General features: G+C 47.8%; 2 protein-coding genes across 3 annotated transcripts in view; one reads left to right on the plus strand and one right to left on the minus strand.

Annotated features, from left to right (window-relative positions):
• Positions 1 to 1033: 1033 nt before the first annotated feature.
• LOC147893116 (uncharacterized) overlaps positions 1034 to 25852 on the minus strand; it is a 68899-nt gene continuing 44080 nt past the window's right edge. For both annotated transcript variants that reach the window (XM_087387209.1, XM_087387208.1), the window contains exon 10: positions 1034 to 2047. In XM_087387209.1, coding sequence (XP_087243335.1) covers positions 1958 to 2047 — 90 coding nt within the window. In that variant the 3' untranslated portion in view covers positions 1034 to 1957. The remainder of the gene's footprint in view (positions 2048 to 25852) is intronic.
• On the plus strand, positions 3160 to 22256 carry LOC147893117 (uncharacterized). The gene is made up of 5 exons (XM_087387327.1): positions 3160 to 3327; positions 18023 to 18100; positions 18348 to 18423; positions 19621 to 20175; positions 21757 to 22256. The coding sequence occupies exons 1-5, from the start codon at positions 3160 to 3162 to the stop codon at positions 22254 to 22256; spliced, it is 1377 nt and encodes a 458-aa protein (XP_087243453.1).

A 25852-nucleotide genomic window follows, 5' to 3' on the forward strand; every position in this document is an offset into this window, starting at 1 on the left:
CATGCTTGTGAGTGTATGTGTTAGTAAGAGATCGATCACATACACTATGGTGTTTACTACTTTTTCTTGAAAGATATTTTTCTATTACATTAGGTAAAAGTTTTCACATTTTATTTTGTTCTCATTGTAGCTCTTTTTGTTCTAGATTTAAAATAGTAATTCAAGCGTGGCTTCTTTAAACAAACTATTGCATGGTCCCACATCCTCATTAGGTTAGCAAGTTCTTGGAAGTCCATTAGAGCTGGAGTGACATCGAACCAAAGTGTCCTCGATTAAGCAAGCTTACCTTTTTGAAAAATCTTTCAATATGAGTCATATGTTTCAGGGGGTCCTTCAATTGTGCAAGATGACTATCCAAGCTATCATTTGGCACAGAGCCAATCCCTAAAATCAACTCTTTTTGGTTCTCTTGGGAGTTGGATTAGGTTGGAGCAAGATTCAATTGACCTTCTCAATCTCCAACATAGCCCTTGATTGCATGGTTTGTAATTGCACAGACAAAATGTCAAGAATTTCTTTTGAGATTGTGCTTATGTTAAGAAAATGTGAAAGTGATTTATGCAACAACACAATAGAGTACCTCAAAGGAATTGACGAGGGATTGTTCCATCCATTCTCAGACTTGACGCACAATAAAAGTCTCAAGCTTCCTTTCTTTACTTCAATGTCATAATAAGTAGCAAAAAAAGTAGCAAGTCTTAGTTAGAATCCTTACTATATTCTTGATGATAAACTCTATACTTTGGGATTTGTGGCCTTGCCCTTAAGCACTTCAAGCAATATCCGACAGCAATCACATCTTATTACCATTTTCTCGAGACTTAACAATTTTGAGAGTTCTTCTTGACTTTTAGTTTGTTTCTCTCCTTCCCATCATTCTGGCAAGAGGATAGAATAGGTCTGCTTCTTGGGCAATTTAAATGCTAACTGAAACTTTGGTAAATTGTTCCATTTTCCCTCTTGAGACATGTAAAACATTTTCCTTTTTGACATGCTTTTAGTGCATTGCTACTTCGACGCCTAGCTTACTTAAGCCCTCGATCAATATATGTACACTGCCACTTTAAGTCGTCTTTTTTTCTAGAGAAAAGAACTATTAAAACTTGAAATCACCTATACAAATCAGCAAAACCAGAAGGCTTTGATAGTGGGGAAAAAAACAATAGATTGGTTGTCACAAAGAAACCAGCCTGTTTCTAGAGGACCCAACTCACTACCTAGGAAGCCTCTGGAACAACCAAGGTGGTGGTCTATACATCTAGCATATACCTCTCATGGTAATGATGTAAAAATTGCCTAGAGGCCAAGTCATGCAGAGACGCTCCCACCTTTCAACAGTCGCTTTAGAACCTGGAGTCTCGCGCTCCCAAATGCGTGCAAGGTAAATATGATGTCCTCCCAAATGGCGATGAGGGTAATCGTCCGGAAGACCTGATGGCCTCCCATCACCTGACTACAATGGGTGACCCACCCCTGTGAGCTACGCTACCATCCCTCATGTGAAGTACTGTTACATCCGCTGCGTGCTAGCCACAATCTTAAAAGTTGTTGTCCATATCCTCTGCACTGCTAGACAACCCCAAGGCAATCAGGGATCACCTCGAACACTCCGTCTGTACAACAAAGACACCTGCCATCCACCCACATCTTCTCCAACCAAGAACGATAGACCAGCCTCCATGTGCCAGCCATGGGAGCTCCTCTTGCCAGAACAAGGTCACCACGCTGCCAAGAAAGCAAAAAAAAGGGGCAGGAAGTGGGGGTGGGGTACCTAAAAGGAGGGCCACCACTGATATGCTAATTATATCAAGAGTGCCCAGTCAATATTAGATATGATGACTCTCATTTTACACATGAAATAACTCAATACATTACTCCACTCAGCACACTTATTTTACAGATTTACAAAAAGATCCTCATGCAATTGACACAAAAAATTTGATACATTTTTTCTGAGTCAACCATGTTGCCGGGAGAGCATCATTTCTTCCACCCTTTGTCTCACTAGTTTCTTGTTAATCTCAAAAATGAACTTCATGCCACCCACCTGCAGCACCCAAAGATATGGTTGTTAGTGCAAGTTGAATCTCTTATACTTGTATTTGCCTCATCCTCCTCACCACCATTGTTTTGAGCACAAAATTGTCAGTTGTATATATTATATGATGTAGCGCAAATTATACAGCAGTGGAACATAGAGGCTTAAATCAATATGCGCTCTCTCTCTCTCTCTCTCTCTCGGCTGGTGCCCTGCTCCGCATGGCGCGCACCCCTGATCCGTCCTAACGTTTCTGTGGCGTGGTGCACTGTTGGTGCCCCCCCTGCTGCTGTTTGCACCGTGCAGCCCCCGCCATGCTGCTGGTGCTGCTGCCCCCCACCCCACGCTTTAGCCTTCGAGCCTTGGTGGAGCTGCCTTGGGCTGGGTGCCTGCCTTGCAGCCCCCATGGCTGCTAGGAGCAGCCACTTCAGCCCTATAGGGCTCTCTTGGGGCCCCCGACTGCTCCAAAACAGCGTGCAATGAGGTGCGCTGCCTCAGGGCGCCCTGCCCACCTCAACCCCCCTCGACATACCCCCCGGGGCTGCTACACGCTTCTCCAACTGCCCGTACCTCCAAACACAGAACAGCCCATCAGCATAGATCAAGAAAGGGGTAAAAATCAAAACACCAGCCACTTCATGCTTTCTTGAAATTGCAGTGATTATACAATGCCTACACAAGGTTTCATCGAAAACACATGGGGAAAACAAGCTCTGGATAGTGCGATAGCAGCCCTCTCATAGTCAGGGACAGCTCACAAAACAACAAATGATGTACTGGCCTGCCTCGACAAAATATGCCTTGCACTAATTGAGAGGACCGAATAGTCTGGAGGCCACAAATGTGGCTTTCATGGCTGAGAAGGATCATGTGGACAAGACACTTAATGAATTCAAGAAGCAAGGAGGAAAAATACAGGAGGAAGGAGAAGGCAAAGCGTGAAGAGTGGGAAAAAGAGAAAGTCGGATGGGCAACCCAGTGACAAGATACATGCACTAGGACTGAACTACAGCAAATGAGAGATATGCAAGGGACCTCAAAAGGGGGCTGCAAAGCCATGGAGGAACTTAGTGCAGAAAATGCAACTCTCAAAGAGGGAGATGGCTGCCATGCAGGCCACAATGAATAGCAAACATGCTGAAATCACACAACAGCTCACTAAAAGGAAAGAAGAGATGCTTGAATGGACAGCAGTAGTTAAAAAGGGAGCAGCAGCCCCTAAGAAGGAATTAATTTCAGAAACTCTGGAGGAAGAGAAAAGGAGGGCCAGCAAAGCATTGAACATGCTGGTAAGAGGCTTGACAGTGGGAGTACTCCAATGGCACATGCCCAAGTTTTGTTCATTAAGATGGGCGTCAATCTCACGCGTGAGACAGCTTCATGTAGGTAAGGCAGAGACACCAACAAGACCTTTAGTGCTGAAACTCCGGACTACCATGGATAGATCTACCCTCATGACCATGAGGACAACTCTGAAAGGGACAAAGATATACTTGGATGACGACCTCACTCTCCTACAGCAGGAACACAGGAGGGAGGGAATGATATGAGTAATGGCAGCAAGAGATTCAGGAAAGTGGGCTGCCTACTACAGAGATGGCAAAGTGATCATCAAAGAAAGAATAGACAAAGAATAGACAGGAGGAGAAAGAGGATGGAAAATTATGACGGTGTTGGACCAATGGGCTGGGTGCACAAAGGGGGCTGAAAGTAGGAGTGTGGATTTGCAATGGTACTCTTTGTCCGATCCTGGAGGTTTCTTGGAAACATAGACCCACAGAGACATGATCTTCTACACTGAGACCCATGAAAGCCCGGAAAGAGGGCTGCCAACAGCGACAGGATATATCTGGGAATCAGCTCATAGGACAGAGATGAGGGGAGTTAGTGGGATACGGGGGTCAAGAGGCGTGGCTGTCCTTTTTAGAGCACACCTGAGACCACTCATATTTGTAATCCGGAGAGAGGAGCACACACGACATATGTGGGTGCAAGTTCAGCTACAAGATACACGTCCGATTTTCATTGCAGTGTGTTACTTACCCCCACATATATCATATTATGCGCGAGAAGTCATCACAGAAGGGCATGGCCCGTATGAGACTATTCATGATGACATCACGGAGCTCTCTAGACAGGGGGACACTCTCCTCCTTGGTGACTTCAATGCACGTACCGAAAACAAATAGGTTGGCCTGCTAGATTTCAATGATGATTCCCTCATAGTACCGGAGATGGATGCAGTAGAGCTAGGGATGGTGAGGCAGTCAGCAGATGCAGATGCACCAATGACAACATACGGGAGACATCTACTTGAGTTGGGGGCTATCCATGACTTGATCGTATATAACAGTCTCCGAAGATGGCCATCATCTGGTCAAGACTTACTTGCTTCCCACATGGCAAGGGAAGAAGCACAGTGGACTACCTGTTGGGTCCACTAGCTTTTGCCTCACAGATACTCAACTTTATTGTGCCCCCTCCTCCACTCGGTGCCGACCATTCATACCTTGTGTTCTGTATCTTGGCTGCCATGCCAGTCATGAGGACCCCCCGCACCTCGTGTTCAGATCCATTTTGACCGTGCTCTTGATCCAATACAGGTGAGCCACCTGGCCTCCGAGCTTCCAAACTTACTTGGAGATGGGATGGACCTCGCCCTTGCCTCAGATACCCTTGCCTCAGATATCTTGGCTGCCATGCCAGTCATGAGGACCCCCCGCACCTCGTGTTCAGATCCATTTTGACCGTGCTCTTGATCCAATACAGGTGAGCCACCTAGCCTCCGAGCTTCCAAACTTACTTGGAGATGGGATGGACCTCGCCCTTGCCTCAGATACCCTTGTTTCAGTGATACAGAAGGTTGCCACCAAATCCTTTCCCACAACTCGATCTGCACGCATCCCAGACGGGAAGATGCCCCAAAACCCCTAGTTTGACGACGAGTGCAGAGAGATGAGAGCCCACCTCACACGTGAGCAAGCGTTGGGACATTTGACCTCACCATAGGCATAGAGGATCTCACGCCGAGTGACACGACGTAAGAAGCAGGCTTTCCTCATACACAGGATGGATGAGGTGATCGGATCTTTTCGCAAGGGGGATCCTACTTCAGGCTGGGGGCTCTTATTGAGGGGAAGCCGCCCATCCCATCACAGATCCAGCTGTTTGGCACACATATCCATGCTCCCTCTATGCCCAAGCCCACTACGTCACTTGTTTACTGCACAGAATGTACGGGCTGCCCTTCTCTGGCTTCATAACCGAAGATCACGAGACCATGAGAGACTATGCAATGAGCACTTTGCACATGGGCAAGAAGTATTGACCCCGGTTCTAGTGCAGCTATTCAATTATGCCATATGCCATGGCTTCCAATCTACCTGGAGCACTACCACAATAGTCCCGATACACAAGGCAGGTGATCCCATGGACACTGGGAACTACCGTACTCTTATGATTGGCCACACTCTGGTTAAGATATATGGGTCGGTACTAGAGAGAAAGATCAGCAACCACACAAAGGATCATGGGCAATAGGCTCTTGAGCAGGCAGGTTTTCAGAGACAGCACTCCATCTTGGACCACCCCTTCACCTTGAGGGCTATCATGGAGGAGGCGAAGTCGAGGCACCGGAAAGCCTACACCTTGCTTTGTAGACTTTCGTAAGGCATTTGATATTGTCCCATGTTCCCACCTTACAAGAGTTGCAGCTCCCAGAGATCATGATTTGGGGGGTGATGAGTCTATATGAGTCTATCAAAAGGAAAGTGCGTGCCCGGGAGGTCTATCGGATTGGGTTGAGAGCACAGAGTGAAGCAAGGCTGCCCCCTCTCACCGACCCTCTTCGGGCTCTATTTGATGAGATTGCATCCTTTGTAGATCGTCTTGGTGGAGAGAGTTCACTTCTGGCTGACCTGATGGTGCAGTTACTGCTGTACGCAGATGGCATTGTCCTCATATCACCCTCAACAAAGGGATTGCAGAAACATCTAGAGGCTCTGGAGATTTTCTACTAAGATAGAGACTTGACAGTTAACCTTGGAAAGACCAAGTTATGATCTTCAACACCTCGCGAGCAGTGTCCCGCCACCATAGCTTCACGTACCGAGGCAAGCCAGTGAAGATAGTGCAATCTTATACATATTTGGGGGTAGTGGTCACTGGGCCAGGTTTCACGATTACCCATGCAACTACAACACGACTCACACGAGGGTGGTCTGGCCCGACTAGAGAGGCAATGCTTCCAGGCACACCCGATGAAGGGTTGACACCCTGGTGAGACCGACTGCCGTGTATGCAACACCTTTCTCGGAGAGTGACATTTCAATGACATAGTGGAAGAGATTTGAGAGGCTACAAGTGACCATGGGATCTAGGATGAATCATGATTCGGAGTAAGCCTTCGGTCCCCCATAAAATTATACAGCCAGAGTTCGTCATAACCCCTCTCCAGGTTGATGCTATCTTTCAGACAGTGACATTCCTCCACAAAGTCTGACCTTACCTCAATGGAGATTAGCGAGGCTAGCATTGGAGTTTTCTAAGAGAGAAATACTGATACAACATGGTACGTACGGGTATCCACATGGTTTGGTAGCCACGGCATTCAGATATGGACAGACTTCCCCCCTTTTAGTACAGCATAGATGCACCACCCGAGATGATCCCATGAGATGAGATCAACCGTACATACAGTTGGACCTCCTCTAGCTTCATACGTCTGGAGCTTGGGGGGGAGAGGAGTTCCCCACCAAGATCCAATTTTACCATGACCACTTCCTGAGGGTCTCGGAGTATGGTCTTGTCATCAGACCTCAGTATCTCGAGGATAGGAGAGTCACATGCATTGAGGATCGCCATCCGACAGTTGCATGTCTCGTCACATCAACTGAGGATTGAGGCAGGGAGAATTGCATGCATACCAAGAGAGCAGAGGATCTGCAAGCTATGCCTGATGGGGGAGGTCAAGACAAAGGAGCACTTTCTATGTGTCTGCCCAGGCTACTATGAGATCCAAGGGCGATATCATTGCCTCTTTCAGGAGAGGCATGGCTTTGGACCGCTTCCACGACTCATCCACTTTCCCGACCAGGTCTATGTTGGGCTCTATCTGATTGAGATGCGACGACACAAGATATACTGATGCGACAGACCATAGAGCAACAGGAGGGCATCGAGATCGACCGAGCACAGACACTGGGGTTACAAACTTCTACGCATCTGAGTCAACTACCGGGGAGGCTGAGGGAGAGGAGCTTGATGAGATGAGAGCATCATGGATTAGTAGTGAGGGTCACCGCCACGATGCTACCAAACGAGAGGCACACACTCCACATCTGGCACGGGGAGTGACCAGAGCATGCACGATCTAGGTTCAATCTACTTCAGCCCTCCTCAGAGGAGACCGCCAGAGACGAGGGGTCGCCCTTGACGTAGCCCATCGGATACAGAGATCGAGGAGACCACACCCTCCACCGCCTCGAGAGACAACTTGACAGACACAAATACGAGCTCCTCACATCCGATAAGAGAGGCACCACCTGGATATGTAGAGCCTGTGCATGTGCTACGAGCGTTAGCTCTGAGCACCTAATACTATTTTGATATTTTTCTACTTTGCTACTCTGCTATTTTGCTCACTAGTTTAGCACTTTAGCTTTCAGCAAGGGCCTTAGTGAGCCCTTTGCTTCAGCCCATAGCGGCTTGTATGAGTTACTTTTGGTTTTGTACTTGTCTTATAAGCCCGCAAGGCCTCCTACAGACGTTAATACATCTTTCTTTCTTTCTTTTCTCTCTCTCTCTCTCTCTCTCTCTCTCTCTCTCTCTCTTTGCCCCTTCCCCCTCCCCCCTTGTCCCCCTCCCATCCTAAACACTAGCAAGCACCTCTCATCTCACTCTCGCGAGACAAGGCAAGCCCTCATCTAGGAAATGCGTGGCAAATTGGTGTAGTTCCTAGGCCTCATCTAGGTGTTGTTTGTTGCTAGGAGCAGCCCTGGGCGTCGCATGGCTAGGCTCCATTCCATGGGACAGACAATGCAAAGGCAACAAACAATGAGAAGGCGCCTTTGGGTGGCAACCTAAATATAAGAGAGTAAGGATGAGGGCATAGGGCAAGTCATCACCCACGTCTTTCAAAAAACAATGCACATATCATCCACTAAATGGCAAGAAGCCTTCCATGACAAATACTCATGAAGTGTCAATCTCACCTCAAAGTGCTTATCCATAAGCACTACCTGTAAGGAACACTCCATTTGGATTAATGAGGACCTTACGCGAAGTCAATATGCCCAAAAGCTCAACAAGTTAGATTTGAACAGAAAAGCAAAAAAGGAAGGTAACATGTATACATGAAAGATGGAAACAAAGACACACATTGGGGGATAAGGGTTTGGTGGGATAGCATGCTACGTCAGAATGACATGAGTATCAAAATGGCAGCATGTTATTTTGCACCCCCACAATCACCTATCTACAAAAACAACAGCAACAAATCTCGAGAAGACCCCCTGATGCATTAAGGGGAGGATATAGCCAGGCTCTCCAAAGAAAGTACAATTATTCTCATATGGATGGATGAAGTGCAAGAAGAACATCAAATGACACCAGGGACATCACTCATATGGGAAGGCAACTCCTCATAATGTGTGGATGCTTTGGGCTGCAAATATGCAATGGCACAACAAATTTTCAAAACACAGGAGGAAGGGTACACATGCAAGACAGCCCAAGGATCAAGCATAGTTGACTGTGTGATCACAAACTGGCATGCAAAGCACATCATTGATTCATCAAGATTGAGGAGAAGTCTCGAGTCGGATCATAGAGCAATATCTATAGGCATAATGGGGACAAGCAATGCTGTGAAAAAATAGAAAACTATTACACATCCCAAGGTTAAGAATGGACTACCAAAAAGCACATATTTATGAAAGAATGGACTACAAAAAAGCATTATTACACATCCCAAGGTTAAGAATGGACTACAAAAAAGCACATATTTATGAATGGGAGATAGAGGTGGCAATGGCACAAATGCAAATGCCAAATACATAACAGATATGCTGCTGTCAACAGCCCAAATATGCTTCACTAAAAGCAAGGGAAGAAGTGCGGGGATACCATGTAATCACTAGTATGACTACGAGCCTGGAAAACAGCAAACATAACAGAGGAGGACAAAGATCAAGCACACAAACAGGTGGTAAGACACAAAAAAAACAGCCCACACGCATACCCCTACAACTTAACTGTACACTGTACTCTTAGCACTCCAGAGCTCATCACCCACCACCGTCAGTTACCTTGTAATGCATATCACCATCTCCTTCGGGAAAGACATATCAACATTTAAAAGGCATCTCATCTGCTAAATCAGAACTAGTTCACATGATATCGAGGTAGAGAGGGGTAGATGTGCAAGACCCAGGATCCCCAAAGAGGAAAGAACATATAAAATCTGCCCCACATGGGAGGTAGAAAATGAGCAGCACGTACTCCTGAGATGTAGAGCCTACGCACACATTAGAGAAGGCTATTGGAGCAACACAGATAATTTGAAATCAAGCTGAATGATATTCATTAGGCCTGCCCGAAAGAAAGGACAAGTCATAAAAAGAGATCCCCTAATGGCAGGTCTCCTATGCACACATGAAGAATTCCTACGCTGCCTTTCTGGCCATATCAATGAAGAGTGTAGCCTTTCAGTTTCGAGCTTCCACCTAAATCTCTCCTTCAGCATAGCTACAATTGCATTCTTTGTGAAACTCAAGATTTCGTGCAAGAAGAATGGTTGTCTTCTCGAACTAGCGCATCTACCTGCTTCTTTGCAAGCATGAGAGGTCCACAGTAGAAAATTCCAGCCATCAACACCACTTAGACCACGGGCCTACAAACCAGTTTGGGTCTTTTGTGTCCCTTTGAAAGGTCTTATAGAAAATCCTCTTAGTGTTTTCGAAAGCCACAGAGAGCTCTTCAAGTAGCTCCTTTGTTTTTTACTCGTCTAATTCTTCAAGTAGCTCCCTGGCTTCTGACTCGTCTAATAACTACCTGAAGGCTTGTTAGTACCAACTTGCCATTTCAATACCTAAGTGCTTGTATGGTGGTAGAAAAATTAATGAAGGTTTTGAGTAAAGAAAAGTCTCATTTGTAAGCAATAACAACGAACAGTCCACCATTCAGTGCGTCAAGTAAGCAAGATGCTGATGGCTTATGGAAAGAGGACCACGGACCCATTGCCAAGCAAAAGTTTTCCTCAATCCTCCTCACTTGGGCGTGATCTTAGCAATTCACGAGAGACCATAGTAGTCGATAGCAATCAAAAAGACAATTACTGACTAACTAATGCGGCGTCTCGTTTGATTCTAGGGCTTCTCAGAGTCTCGAGGAAAGATCTTTTGTCAGGGAGGAGCTGGCTGCAAGGTTTGCTTCCATCCCTACATACAAACGAACAGAAGAATGGCTTCCATCTCTACATACAATACGAAGTCTTCATGCAAAGTCTATCTCCTCCAAACGCCTTGCCCCTTGCCGCAGGCTTCTCTCCAGAAAGTCTCTGTCTCCCATTTCGGTCACGCAGACAGGGGACCATCATCAACCGGAATGCTGCCCTCTAGAACAGATGTGTGCCAGCACCTCCAATGCGTTCTTGGATCACGAGATGTTTCTGCATATACCATTCGATGTGCGCCTTAGTGGAAGGATATAGAAAGATCCATCAACCTGCAGCTGCTATTGACAGGAATTTTCTCCCACGGGAAAGTGTAGCCAACCAGGGACAATGTTTTGCAAGAATGGCCTCTCTCTCCTCGCTTTGTATTCAAGCCTTTGTTATGCTCTAGCCGAGATAGCATGACCTCGGATAGATCGGTGGGCATTTTCTCTTAGATGGCCAACTTTTGTAATAATTAATGTGCGTAATTAAATGGTCAAGAGAAGTAACTGCCAAGGTCCTAGGTGAGGGCGTAATGGCATTGACTAGATAGTTCTAATAGGGCTAGGGCCTAGGTGCATCTAATGTGTAAATTGCCAAGGGGCAATTGTTTTAAAAGGGAACTCCAAGAGAGGGGTGAAAAAGGATGCATCTAAGTAAGGGCCTAAAATGTGACATGTGGCCAAGAACTATCTAGGGAGATTGGGGTCTCAAGGATAAGGATGAGGAAAAATCATGAAGAAATAGATGTAACGAGACGAATCCTATCCTTGAGTTTGGCTGGGTGGAAAAATAAGTTGCCATCGCCCGTGATTGCACTAGTGTAGGAATAGATGATTGGAAGCTGTTTAACATTTTGGTATCAGAGCACAAGGCAAAGGAAGAAGTTCGTGAACTTTGACGGAAGCTACGGACGAACAACAGGGACGAATACGTGGTTGTAATGACGAACTTCAGGAGTGAATTGCTGAGCGTGACGTCCGACGGAGACACAGACAGGGAGACACAGACAACGATGAAGATGGCGAGGTGACTGGTTGTGATGAAGGATTGCAGGCACACGACCTGTGATTGAGTGGCGTGCACGATCTATGACGATTTAGGTGAGGCGCTGCTTAATGTGAGGCGTTGCGCGGTGGTTTGGAAGAAGGAGCGATTTCATAATCAACGAAGGAATAATCTGCGCCAGGAGGGACTTGAAGAGGGAATTGTCGCTCGAATTGCAGAAGACCTTGTCTTCTACGCAGATGGCTTTCCATCCTTACCTCTGGACCTCGCACTTCTAGTGACCGAGCGAAGGCTCAGTCGGAGTTCTCGACCTTTCCTCCACGAGCTCTTTATCCTTTGACAGTGTTTGACTTTTGTTGGAGGAGATCGTAACCGCCAGAGTCAGGAGCGCACGAATTCGGACTGCGTGGAGATTCCAGGGAGCAGTCCTTCTTTTTTGTTAAAAAAATTAAAATCTGAGTTTTCAGTCGAAGTTGTCTGTACAGCAGAGGCTGTCGTCTATTCATTTCTGTGTATAAGAAAAGGGGGAAATCCATCCCAAAAAAAAAAAAAAAAAAAAAAAAAACCTCCCTTTCAACAAATGGAAGCAGAAGGACAGACTTCAAGAATAAATCCTAGCGAGTCTAGAGTACAGTCAACACAACCAATGTCACATCAGGCAGCACCTACATTGGCTGGTAGGATTTCGATATTAGAGGATGCTTTACAGCAGATTATGAACCAGCAACTTCAGGCGAATGCTGGTCAAAATGAGATTAGGGAGATGGTGCAAGCCTTGTCGGCTAGACCGTCTAGGATTGATAAGGGCAAAGCTCTAGCTGAGCCAGAGCCCAGTGTACATTCCTTAGAGCGCGCAAGGGTCAAAGTACCTAATATCGCTAATTATAGACCGGAGAAGTACGCTGGTCGGATGACCGAGCGCAGCTCTGATGTGATCGAGGTTTGGTTGCACAAGTGGGAAGAAGCCTTCGCCATTTGTGAGATTAAATCCGATCTAAAGAAAATCCGCGAGGCCACACACCTGTTTATTGAGGCAGCGGATAGATGGTGGATAAAGCAACAGAAGGATCAAGTTGCTCCAACCACCTGGGAAGGGTTCAAAACTGAATTCAAGAAACACTTTCTCCCACCTGATGAAGAATCCCGAGCTTGGGATGCTTATAGAAATCTTCGTCAGAGGAGCTTGTCAGTGGCAGAGTACACTGACAAATTTAGGGAATGTGTTATGAAAATAACAGACCCTCTCCCTATGTCGGTTCAGTTAAAAGACTATATCTATGGACTGAACGACAAAATAAAAATGGAAGTTCGGGCTAAATATGTGACCACACTAGATGAATCTATAGCAGTAGCCCTGAACTATGAGGATGCCAGAGGCAGATCTGGTGGATTTGTGCAGGCAGGGACTCAGTATGAGCACCCGAGGAAAGGGGGATTTCAGAGGAAATGGGTTTCAAAGACAAGTGTCTTGCAGCCAAGTGGCCAAACCAAGCAGGTGAAGCCGGTTGAGGGACCAACGAAAACAAGTACCACCGTTGGGGTGAAGAGGAAAATAACCCCAATGGCAGCCCGGGCTTGGTCAAAGTCCTCATTGACCCCTGAACAAAAAGAGAAAGCTAGGAAAGAAGGATTGTGCTTCGGCTGCCTTCAGCGACATCAGTGGAAGGATTGTCCACTGAACAAAGATCGTCGCACGGCTAATATGATAATATCTGAATGCGACGTAGAAATGCAGGACAGTCCCAGTGCGGAACATATGCAGATGCAACTGGCGGGACCTTCTCAGAGGTTAGTACCTTGTTTGTTATGTGTATCTGTTGCTAAGTTAGTGACGAGTGCACCTGATAACATCCTATCTAAGCCCGCAGCAACGGGGTATACAGCCTTCAATGATACGGAGTTAATTAAAATGAAAGGGCAAGTAGCCAGTCATGATGTCATTGTGTTGTTTGACTCAGCGTCAACTCACAATGTGATTAACTCCAAGCTCGTGAAGAGGCTGAAATTAAAGACAAGTCCATCTGACTATGCGTATACAGTCAGGATGGCAGACGGAAGTTCAACTAAAGTATGGGACCAAAGGGTTACCCAGTTGGAGCTTCGGATTCAGGACTATACTGAGAAGCTTGATTTTGAAATGACCAAGCTTGCTCATGCGGATATAGCCCTCGGAATGGCGTGGCATTCTAGTAAGAATCCAGCCATTGATTGGAAAAAGCACGTATATCAATTCAAGATGAATGATGTGCTTTATGTCTTGCGAGGTGAAAAAGATATACCTCAGGGACCGTTGGTTTCCGTGATGGAAATCAGAAAGGCTCAAGTAGAGTTTTTATACCTTTGCACAGCATCGGTAGAGTCGGTGGATGATTCTTCGACTAGCACTGATGTTACGCAAAGTGGTGAGATGGCCAAGCTGGCTAATCTTATAACAGAGGAGTTCTCTGAATGCTTTAGGGATGAACTACCTTATGGGTTACCTCCAGAGCGGAAAGTTCAGCACAAGATTGAACTGATCCCGGGGGCAGAGCCTGTAAATAGACCTCCCTATAGAATGAGTTTTACTGAAGAAGCAGAGGTGCGTAGGCAACTGGAAGAATACCTCAAGTTGGGGCAGATTCAACCAAGTTTCTCACCTTTTGCTTCACCAGTGATATTAAAGAGGAAAAAGGATGATACGTTTCGCCTCTGTATAGATTACAGAGCATTGAATAATATCACTGTTAAGCACAGGTATCCGATGGCTCGGATTGATGATTTGCTAGATGCATTACATGGAGCCGTGATTTTCAGCAAGATAGATCTTTAGTGCGGCTATCATCAGATCCGGATTAGAGCCGAGGATGTGCATAAAACCGCTTTTAGAAGCAGGTTTGGTCATTATGAGTTTTTGGTAATGCCCTTCGGACTTACCAATGCTCCAGCGACCTTCGTCATGCTTATGAACGATTTACTACGTCCGTATATCGGAAAGTTCGTAGTACATTTCATTGACGATATCTTGATATTCAGTAAAAGTGTTACTGAGCATTGTGAACACTTAAGGATAGTGTTCAGTACTTTGAGGAAAGCCAGTCTTTACGTGAATAAAAAGAAAACTATACTGTGTATGGTTAGGCTTGAGTACTTAGGGTTCATAATTACTCCACAGGGGGTAGAAATGGATCCGAAGAAAGTGGCTGCGATACTAACTTGGCCAATCCCTCAGAGTCTGACCGCGTTGCGATCATTCTTGGGATTTGTCCAGTTTTATAGAAGGCATATCAAAGGATATTCCGAAATAGTAGCGCCATTGACTGATCTGACCTCAGATAAAGTACCTTTTATTTGGGGACAGAATCAACAGGAAAGTTTTAACACCATAAAACAAGCTGTGGTCTCAGGACCGGTGTTAAAAATAGTTGATCCCCAGAAACCGTTGTTCCTAGAAACCGATGCGAGTGGCATTGCGGTAGGAGCAGTTCTCCTTCAAGAGGGAAGGCCAGTCGCCTTCGAAAGCAAGAAGCTTTCTCCCTCTCAAAGGAATTGGCCAACTCATGAATTGGAGTTGTATGCTGTTATCCATGCTTTGAAAACATGGAGGCATTATCTGTATGGTTCAGAGTTTTATGTGGATGTGGATCATGATACTCTGAAACATTTTTGTAAACAACCTGACTTGAGGGGCCGCCAAGCTAGGTGGGCAGAGCTCATGCAGGAGTTTAATCTAACGATTCGGTACCGAAGAGGAAAAGACAATAAGGTAGCTGATGCGTTGTCTCGCATTATGCACAACCTGAGTTTCACGGTATTAGAGAGTGCTCTAATGACCGAGATCAGAGAAACTCAGAAGGTGGACGAGTTTGTCCAGAGCTTGTGGCCTAAGGTTCATGTGTTAAAACCCGGGGAAAGTGAAAAGGATGACCTGGCATCCAGAAAAGGCCAAACTTATGCAAGATATACCATAAGGGATGGTATGCTAGTTAGAAATGGCAAGGTTGTAGTACCTGGTCAGAATGATCTCAGGCAGAGAGTCATTCGACAGTGCCATGATAGCCCGTGTGCGGGACATCCAGGTGTCGAGAAGACATATGATCTCGTGAAGCGAGATTTCTTTTGGCCAAAGATGAAAAAGCATATTCATGAATATGTGACACGGTGTTTCTCGTGTCAGGTAAGTAAGGCCGAGCGGGTGAAGCCACCCGGACTTTTACAGCCCTTGGAAATACCACTAAGTAAGTGGGAGAGCATTTCCATGGATTTTATTGTAGGGTTACCTGCAACACAAGGAGGGTATAATTCTATCCTTGTGGTGGTTGATCGTCTAACCAAGATGGCTCACTTCATTCCGACTAGAGAGTCTATTAGTGCCCCGCAAGTAGCGGATTTGTTTATTAAACATATATTTCGTCTGCATGGATTGCCTAGATCCATAGTGTCAGACAGAGATGTCAGGTTTACCGGTCATTTTTGGACAGCGGTATTTGAGACACTAAGGACTGAGTTGGGAATGAGTAGTGGGGATCATCCTGAGACGGATGGTCAGACGGAGAGAGTCAACCAGACTTTAGAGGATATGCTGAGGGCATATGTGTCATTGAGGCAACATACATGGGACAAGTGGTTGCCATTGTTGGAGTTTGCCTACAATGATAGGAAGCATTCATCTACTGGGTTCAGTCCGTTTGAGCTGAACTATGGTTATAGACCAGCCAATCCGACTATAGTTGGAGTACCTCAGAAAGTGCCTAGTGCCGCGAACTTTGTAGTTCAGATGCGGGAGATGCTAGCACTTGCGAGAGCTAATATCCGTCAGGCTATGGATAGAGCCAAGGTGTATGCGGATGAAAATCGGTCTATAAGAGTATTTGAAGAAGGAGAAAAAGTTTTTCTCAGAATTCCTTCGCACTCGAAGTCGTTGACTTCAGGAGAGTGTGCTAAGTTATCACCTCGATACTGTGGGCCGTGGTTAATTCTAAAGAGAATAGGCAGTGTAGCCTATAAATTAGAATTGCCACAGGGGTGTAAGGTGCACCCGGTTTTTCATGTTTCACGCTTAAAGAAATTTTTGCATACAGGTGACTCACTAATCGAAGGTGTGGTTTTGTTTCAGGAGATAGAGGATATTGCAAGGCGCAAACCAACAAGAATCCTGGATCGAGGAACAATGCAAATACGAAATCGGAAGATACCCACGGTGTTGGTTGCATGGCATGGTCAGCCTCTATCGGAAGCTTCTTGGGAATCCGTGTACCAGTTGCGGAGAGCATTCCCAGATTTCATCATCGAGGACGCTGATGCTTGAAGAGGGAAGGAATGTTATGCTCTAGCCGAGATAGCATGACCTCGGATAGATCGGTGGGCATTTTCTCTTAGATGGCCAACTTTTGTAATAATTAATGTGCGTAATTAAATGGTCAAGAGAAGTAACTGCCAAGGTCCTAGGTGAGGGCGTAATGGCATTGACTAGATAGTTCTAATAGGGCTAGGGCCTAGGTGCATCTAATGTGTAAATTGCCAAGGGGCAATTGTTTTAAAAGGGAACTCCAAGAGAGGGGTGAAAAAGGATGCATCTAAGTAAGGGCCTAAAATGTGACATGTGGCCAAGAACTATCTAGGGAGATTGGGGTCTCAAGGATAAGGATGAGGAAAAATCATGAAGAAATAGATGTAACGAGACGAATCCTATCCTTGAGTTTGGCTGGGTGGAAAAATAAGTTGCCATCGCCCGTGATTGCACTAGTGTAGGAATAGATGATTGGAAGCTGTTTAACAGCCTTGCTGACCTGCGTCCAAATTCTAGGCACCATGAGCGAGATCAGGAGGTGGGTGAGGAGCTTGAAAGCGGTGCTGCAGCAGGAGAAGAGATTGAGGTGGTGTGGGGGAAGCAAGGCATCATTATGGGAACCCCCGGGGACCCTCACTGTTGTATATATGCCTGCAAACAATGAAGCTCCAATGCAAGTAAACTCCCTCACAATTCTTGAAGAGAAAACCGGCTCCAAGTCTTCCAATCCAAGGGAGCAAGAAAAGCCAGCCAGAAACCCCTTCCAAGCTATCAATATCTTCCAACCAACAAGCAAGCCAAACAAAAAAGCTGTCAAGTTCTGGGATTGATCACCGTCTGTCAAGCTCGAAGCTATGGAGGAGTCCTGTTCTGAGAAAATCCTTGAGCTCTCCTTGAGTGATCGGCAAAAAGATGGGCGGAACTCATAGCTAGAGGGGGTTAGGACTGCAAATAAACGGGCTGCTTGACCCACACTTCCACTTTTCTGTGTTCGAGCCGAGAAGGTCTTCATGAATGAACATCGGATGAGAAAGATACACTAGGCTGCATAGCAAATACAAATATCAAGATTGGTTCTAGCAGTGACCCTCCACAAGAAGGTCTTGATGGTTCACCTGGAAATCCGTCATTATCATGCCAAAATTGGTTTGACGGTGCGCGAGAATCAAACTTGGCCCAATAATTGATTTACAAAACATTGAACCACAAAAAATAAGAGAAAACTATTTTTCACTTCTGTAAAGATGATGAAGCGTTAGTAAGACCTACCCAACAGGGCAGGCCAAATATGCTGGAGCAGCCTGACAAAAAGCTAAGAAGCTACCTGAAAGAGATTTTAGAACACCGCACCAAGGTACTGGGGCTAGCACACAAGCTAGCCCAACAACTACTCACTACATAACAAGTTTCTAATATTTTCTCTCACAAGATGTAAGGGATCACTATTAATTGATAGTGAGATCCTGAAGGGTCTCACACGGACTTTAATACAATCATAACATCTCTCTCGCTCTTGCCGCTCATAGGAAAGGCACCCAGGCACCGGGCTATGTATATTGACTCGAGTATGAGTACTTCTTGTATGTTGATTTTGGTTTTAGCATACTACTCTGCAAAGGGCCTTCGCAAGCCCACTGCTTCAGCCCACAACGGCTTGTATGGGTTATCTTTGGGATTGTACTTTGTCTCATAGGCCCGTGAGGCCTCCAAAAGATGGTAATACATCTCTCCACCTCGACCCCACTCTCTCCTCGTCCTTCCTTCCTCTCCCATGCCTGTCTCTCAGTTAGTCAGTCATCTCTCTCTCTCTCTCTCTCTCTCTCTCTCTCTCTCTCTCTCCCTCTCCACCTACCTACAGCCCCCCCGCCACCCCTCAGCTACTCCCGCTACCCCTCAGCCACCCCCGCCTGCTTTCCAGCCACTCTCTCCCTGTCACGACACCCCGCTTGCTCTCACCCTACCTACAGCCCCCTAAACTGTTACGCCTACCTACAGCCCCCCCTAGCCTACCTAGCCTACTGTCGCCAGCCTACACAGCGGCCTATTGGCTGCTCTCTCCTAGGGCGACACCAACAGCAGCTGATTGGCTGCCTCTCTTGGCCAACAGCCCCCCCCCCCCCCCCCAGCACCTCAACATCTGTCCCTGACCTGCAGAAAATCAAGAAAATCAAGAACATCAAGAAGAACAGGGGAAAAAAAAAAAAGAGATACAAGGGGCAGACACTGTACCGGCAGCTCCAACCTACAGCCCCACCTTTTGTCACCTCCATTGAGCCCTCCTGCCCCCCGCCTCTTTTCAGCCCCCTGGGGGTACCTCCCATCATGGGGAGGGAGCTCATGCTCATGCTCATGCTCCCACTCCCACTCCCGCTCCTACACTAAGACCTGCACCGAACACGGGTCAATCGAACGAAATGGGAAAAGGTGGCAAGGATACAGATAAAACCGCCAAGAAGGATGACAACAAAGCCAAGAAACAAACACAGCTGAAACTCGAAGATGTGAACACACGCTACAACCGCAATGGACTTGGAGTGGACAGCAAAGCAAAGGTGGGACCCACTTCTGCCTCAGCTTCAGCCCCAACTTCAGCCCCAACTTCAGATTCAGTCTCAGCTTCGGTCTCAGCTACATCCTCATACTCAGCCTCAGCGCCAGCCTCAGCGTCAGGTCTAGTTCAAGTTCCAACTCCACTTTCGCCCACAACCTCTACACTTACAGCTACTGGCTCTGATATACCCGTACCCATGACATCGATTGCCCCACCCTCCCCTAGGATACAGGGGTTGTCCCTAACACCATCTCTTCCATCTCTCCCTTCTTCTCCCGCTACAATTCTCTCTCCAATTATGACACCTACTTTGGAGGGTCATACACTATTCCGTGAGGAGACCAGAGATACTGGGGGGGTCCGAGGCTCAGGCGGAGTTGCAGTACTCTTCCGTTCAGCACTCATTAGTCTGATATCCGTGGTCAGACGGGATGTTCATGCCCGTTACCTATGGCTCCGCTTTCGACGCCCTTCCACACGCGACCTTTTTATTGCAGTCTGCTACTTCCCCCCTGAGACGTCACACTTCGCACGGGTGCTACGCGAGGGTACGGGGGTATCCCCCTATTTAGATCTCTACCTAGACATTGTGGAGTTTTCCAGACGCGGAGAGGTCCTCCTAGTTGGGGATTTCAAAGCAAGGACAGGCACACATCAGACATCCCTCCTGGATTTCCACTCAGATCCGGTCCTATTACCTGAGATGGACATAGAGGACTCGGGCTTCCCCCGCTCCTCGGCCGACAGTCGAGCCCCTATTACTGCATATGGGCAAGCTCTTTTGGATCTTGGACGTATACATGATTTGGTCATCTACAATGGACTAGATCGGTGGCCCACCTCCTCTGGTTTCACATGTTTCTCGCATGGCGGAGGAGCCAGTGTCGTCGACTACATTTTGGGATCTCCTGCTTTAGCCTCACAGATCACTGACTTCCGTACCACACCCTTACCCCCAGGAGCCGACCACACTTACCTTTTCTTTCATCTCCTTACGCCTTGAGCCCCTTCCAGCCACACTCCGCACTACACCACCTATCATGATATACACTTTTATCATAACCTCTCACCTGACTACTCAACCCACCTAGCCTCTCTCCTCAGACACATAGACACCATACCCTCTCTAGATCACCGAGCCGCCCTCATCACCCACTCTCTCCACAATGCAGCTCGCCACATCTTTCCTTACACTGCTCAGTCTACCCGCCCCCCACCCGTTGGCTCCACCCCTTGCAATAGCTGGTATGATGACGAGTGTAAAGCCTTATGCCGCACACTCCGACTCACGACCCAGCGAAATGCTAGGGCTGACCCACACCTCACCAGGGAATATCGCCGCCTAGTCCGTCGCAAGAAGCTAGCCTTCCTACGCGAGAATGAGGATATACTACTGAACATCCTGTTCAGTAGCAACTCCAAGGATTTCTGGAGGAAATTTCTAGAACGCCGATCCCCTACCCCCCTCACAGACACTTCCCTCTGGCACTCCTACGCATGCACACTCTATGATATCCCTAATCAGCCCCCTCCTGACCTCTCCGCCACCCCCCGCCCCACATCTTGCAGCCTTTTCACAACCCAGGGAGTCACCCACGCAGCGCTCAAGCTTCACAACGGCCGAGCCAAGGATCATGAGGGCCTATGCACAGAGTTTGTCGCCTATGGTATCAAAACTCTAGCCCCCATCCTGGCAACGTTGTTCAATGAAGCTGTCTGCCACAGATTCCCTAGAGCCCGGACCTTGAACACTATCACACCCATCCACAAAGCAGGAGATCCCATGGATCCAGGGAATTACAGGACCATCATGATTGGACATGTTATGTCCAAGATCTATGCATCAGTGTTAGATGGTGAGGTCAGCGCTCGTGCAGAGATACGAGGCCTCAGGGCATCTAGACAGGCCGGTTTCAGGACGGATCACTCGACTAACGATCACATTTTTACACTTCGAGGGATCATTGAGGAGGCTAGACACAGGAGACAGAGGGTATACTGTTGCTTTGTGGATTTCCGCAAGGCGTTCGACATTGTTCCTCGTGCCTGCCTTGTCAGACACTTGCAGGAGTTAGGTTACGACTCGGAGGTTATATGGGCAGTAGTAGCTCTCTATGAGAGGGTGACAGGCCGGGTTAGGATTGGTACCAGCTGGACCACAGAGATCACGAGCACTATAGGGGTCAAACAAGGATGTCCCTTGTCACCGACTCTATTTGGCCTCTACATCGACGAGCTCGAGACCACCATCAGGACACTCGGAGGTGCAGGCTGCTCTCTTGCAGAGACTGTCATCCAGATTCTCTTATATGCAAACGATGTAGTACTACTATCCTCCTCTACTACTGGTCTTCAGCGACACCTGGATGGACTTCAGATCTTCTGTGATACCCATGACTTGAAGGTTAACCTTGAGAAAACCAAGGTAATGATCTTCAACACCTCCCGACCCGCTATGCACCGAGAGCAGTTCCTCTTCGACGGCGACCCTGTTGAGATAGTCGACTCCTATACATACCTGGGCATTGTATTCTCAGGCCCGATCTTCACGATGTGCCCGGCCATGCAAGCTAGGATCAGCCGAGGCTATGCCGCTCCTGCCAGACTGGAGCGACAGTGCTACCACTCTCACTTTCAGGACCCGCAGACAAAGTCTCTTCTTTTTGATTCCTTAGTCCGCCCAGCAGGCATGTACGGTAGCCCATGGTGGGGGGCCGACCTTTCAGACACAGAGTGGGCACGCATCGAGCACCTACAAATACTGATGTTTGCTCGGATGATCCGCAACAAACCATCGGTACCTCATCAGATCATCTTAGCAAAATTCGGCGCTTCACCAGTACATGGCCTTCCAGGCTATCACTTATCTACACAAGGTCAGGGACTTCAGCTTCTCTTCCGACGGTCGCCTCCGCCTACCCTGGCTAGTCTTATCCTCCTCTATGGCCTTATCCGCTGATAGGGACCAGCGATGTTGGTATAGATGCCTTTCCAGCTGGTTCACCCGACTGGGCCTCGACGTGGACCGGTTGCCTCCTTTTCAGTACAGCCTCGGCGCTCCACCATCCCCTTTCTCCCCCACTGACCAAGAGGTCAACCAAATCATCCGAGAGGATCTGCTCCAGTTTCACACCTGGAGGACTTGGTTTCTTCACCCCGAGCTTTCCTGTGAAGCTCGATTGCTATCGCCGACACTGCCTCCAGATCTCACAGGAGGGTTTCATCACGCCCCCAGGTTATACACAGATTCATCTACCGCATGCGCTCCGGATTTCACTTGGCCAATTTAGGGTTTCGTCACACCGATTACAAATAAGAGCGGACACGCAGAGGGTATCCCACGAGAGGGCTGTATCTACCCACTTTGCGACCTGCAGGAGATTGAGTCGGAGGAGCACTTTGCTTCCAGATGCCCTATCTATTATGCCATCCGAGGCCGGTACCACTGCCTATTTATGCTACAGTTCCCGGACCAGCAGTGCCTAGCCGCTTTCTTACATGAGATGACCCGCCACCGAGATGCATCTCTTCGGGCACGACAGCATGCACAGCCCACACAGCGTGAGGACACTCATCGACCCATCACTAATTTCTTCCAGTCATAGGATACCTCTCCTCAGTCTAGCCGACGACGCGGACGTGAGCGAGAGCCAGAGCCACGACAGCTGTGCCAGCGGACAGACTCACACATCCGGGTCCATGACATCCCTTCTATGCTCTCAGCCCGCCCTACCGGGGTCACCGTCGCTCTCATTCTTCACCATAGGGCCACCCGCCGCCCCCGACGACCGAGCTCAACTAGGCCGCGTGACGTCAGAGGCCAATCATCCAGCGCAGGGTTTTTTTCGGCCTCCCATTTGACGGCCCCTCTATGATTGGCCTCTGACGATCACCACAGGCATATATATATATTTGTATCTCCCCCTTCTGCTCCATTTTTTGTGCCATTTTTTGTATCATCTGGAGATAGATACACATTTTTGTACCAGGACTAGACACACCGTCCTTCATAACTTTTTTTGAAGAAACGGTTGGCCAGCCCGTTTTGAGACCGCCACCGTTATGCTCATTGTAGTTATCTTTAGTTTCATAGACCTTCACGGTCTCCCGAAGACTTTAATAAAATTTCTTTCTTTCTTTCTTTCTCCCCTCTGCCTCTCAGTCAGCCCATGCTCCCACACCTACTGGGATCGCCTCCTCCATGCCACTATCATCCCCATTCCGCACCCATCTCACCCAATCATTACCCAGCCTCCAGTCTCATCCTCACACTTTCAGGCCACAATCCTTTCAATTTCTGTTAGAGCACGAACGAGTTGATCCATCAGAGGCGTGGGAGTACTTGTTGATGGAGGTCCAAAGCATCCGAGAGCGCGAGAGGGAGATATCAGACTTCGCACAGGAGCAGACACGGTTCACCCAGGAGCAGGCACGACTCATACAGGAGCAGTATTAGGCTATCCGAGTCCAGGATGATCTTATTTAGGGGCTCAAGCAGGAGATCTCACAGCTCCAACAGGAGGTCATTGCTATACGTACAATCCCAGGGAGCACCCCAGTTGTGGAGGCACAGATTGTGAGCATGCAATCTGCCATCGAGGAGACGTCCAAATGGGTCGACGTAGCCAAACGGGAACCTGCAAGGGTAACCGTTTCGGCTACCCTCCAGGAGCAACAGCAAAGAGCCAGTAAGGCTCTCAACATCAGAGTACGTGGGATCCCCCGCACTGAGGCTACACAAATGGCAGATGTGCATGCCTTCGTGACCACTACCCTAGGGGCAACTAAGCACAGGATTGAGAGAGCATGGCAGGTTGGGACGGATCCCAACCGAGCACAACCTCTTATCATACGGTTCCATGATGCGTTGAGGAGAGGCATTTTCTGTTGCAGCAGCGGGATCAGGCCCGCAAGGAGGGCAAGTGGGCAATAGTACGAGATGGACGACTCCTTGCAGGTCCCTGTCAGGCACCCACCTCTCTTCCCGCATAGGGAGGCGGGATCTATGAGACCCAGACATCCGAGACCCTATCCTGTACCATATGGAACTGTAATGGTACCTTATGGTCAGAACCAGGAAACTTCTTAGAATCCTATACAGGTTACGACATAGTCTTTTACACAAAGACACATCAGAGTCCAGAGCGCCCACTACCAGTAGTCAACGGGTATACATGGGAGTTTGCCTACAAAGATGAGACGAGGGATACACGAGGGATTCAAGGGTCAGGAGGAATCGCAATCCTTAACAAATCCACACTTTTGGGGGCCATCTAAGTGGAGCAGAGAGATCCACACTCCAGGTTTCTCCGGATCCGGATTCAACACATGGATAGCCGCGATTTGTTTATTGCAGTTTGCTACTTCCCCCCCGAGACCTCCCGCTTTGCCAGAGATATTTGAGGGTAGGATGAGACATCCCCATTTGCTGCTTTTTATCAGTCCATTGTTGACTTCTCTTAGCCGTGGGGAAGTCCTCCTAGTTGGGGACTTCAACGCGATGACAAGCGCTCATTAGGCACCACTCCTCGACTTCAGGAATGATTCCACTCTACTGCCAGACATTGACCTTGACGAGGTAGGTAAGCTACGAGTTTCAATTGACAGACGAGGACCGCTCACATCTTATGGGCAGGTCCTATTAGACCTCAGCAGGATGCATGATCTCATTATCTATAATGGTCTTGACAGATGGCCCGCATCAGGTGGCTTCACATCTTATGGGCAAGCCCTATTAGACCTCGGTAGGATGCATGATATCATTATCTATAATGGACTTGACAGATGGCCCGCATCAGGTGGCTTCACTTGCTTTTCACATGGGGGAAGCTTCAGTGTTGTGGACTACATCATGGGATCCCCTGCCTTCACATCTCGCATCACTGACTTTACCGTAGCACCTCCCCCTCCAGGGGCTGATCATACCTATCTTTTCTTTAGCATTTCTAACCCCCGCCGCACATCACTTTCTACCCCGTTGAGTTCTTACTCCACCTACCATGATATACGCTTTGGTCACAATCACTCACCTACTTACTTTGGCCGTCTATACATACTTCTCACCTACATTGACTTTATACCCCTATTAGAGGACGTGCTGCCCTAGTTACTCGCTCACTACACGAGGCTTCTCTTCACGCCTTCCCCCACACCACCAGCTCCACCCGACCACCACCACTTAGGACCGTGGCCTGTAATAGCTGGTACGATGATGAGTGTAAGGCTTTACGCCGTCAGCTCACATTCGAAACAAAAACAGCCGTCCAAGTGAACCAGAGACGCTACGCGAGTACTGTCATCTGGTACGTGGAAAGAAACTTGACTTCATGCACCAAAACGAGGAGGAGCTACTGAACATTCTGTTCAGTATCAACTCTAAGGACTTCTGGCAGAGATTTCTAGAGGGACAGTCCCCCCCACCACTTACTGACACTCAAGTGTGGTCTGACGGAACACGCACGCTCTTTGATATCCCAAATCAGCCAGCCCCTAACCTATCACATATGCCACGCCCCAACATCCTGCACCCTCTTCACTAGGGAGGGGTAAAGGATG

This window comes from Dipteris shenzhenensis, chromosome 16 (assembly GCF_047967505.1).
Source record: "Dipteris shenzhenensis isolate YYH24624 ecotype China chromosome 16, Dip_SZ_1.0, whole genome shotgun sequence".
NCBI classification, from domain to species: Eukaryota; Viridiplantae; Streptophyta; class Polypodiopsida; order Gleicheniales; family Dipteridaceae; genus Dipteris; species Dipteris shenzhenensis.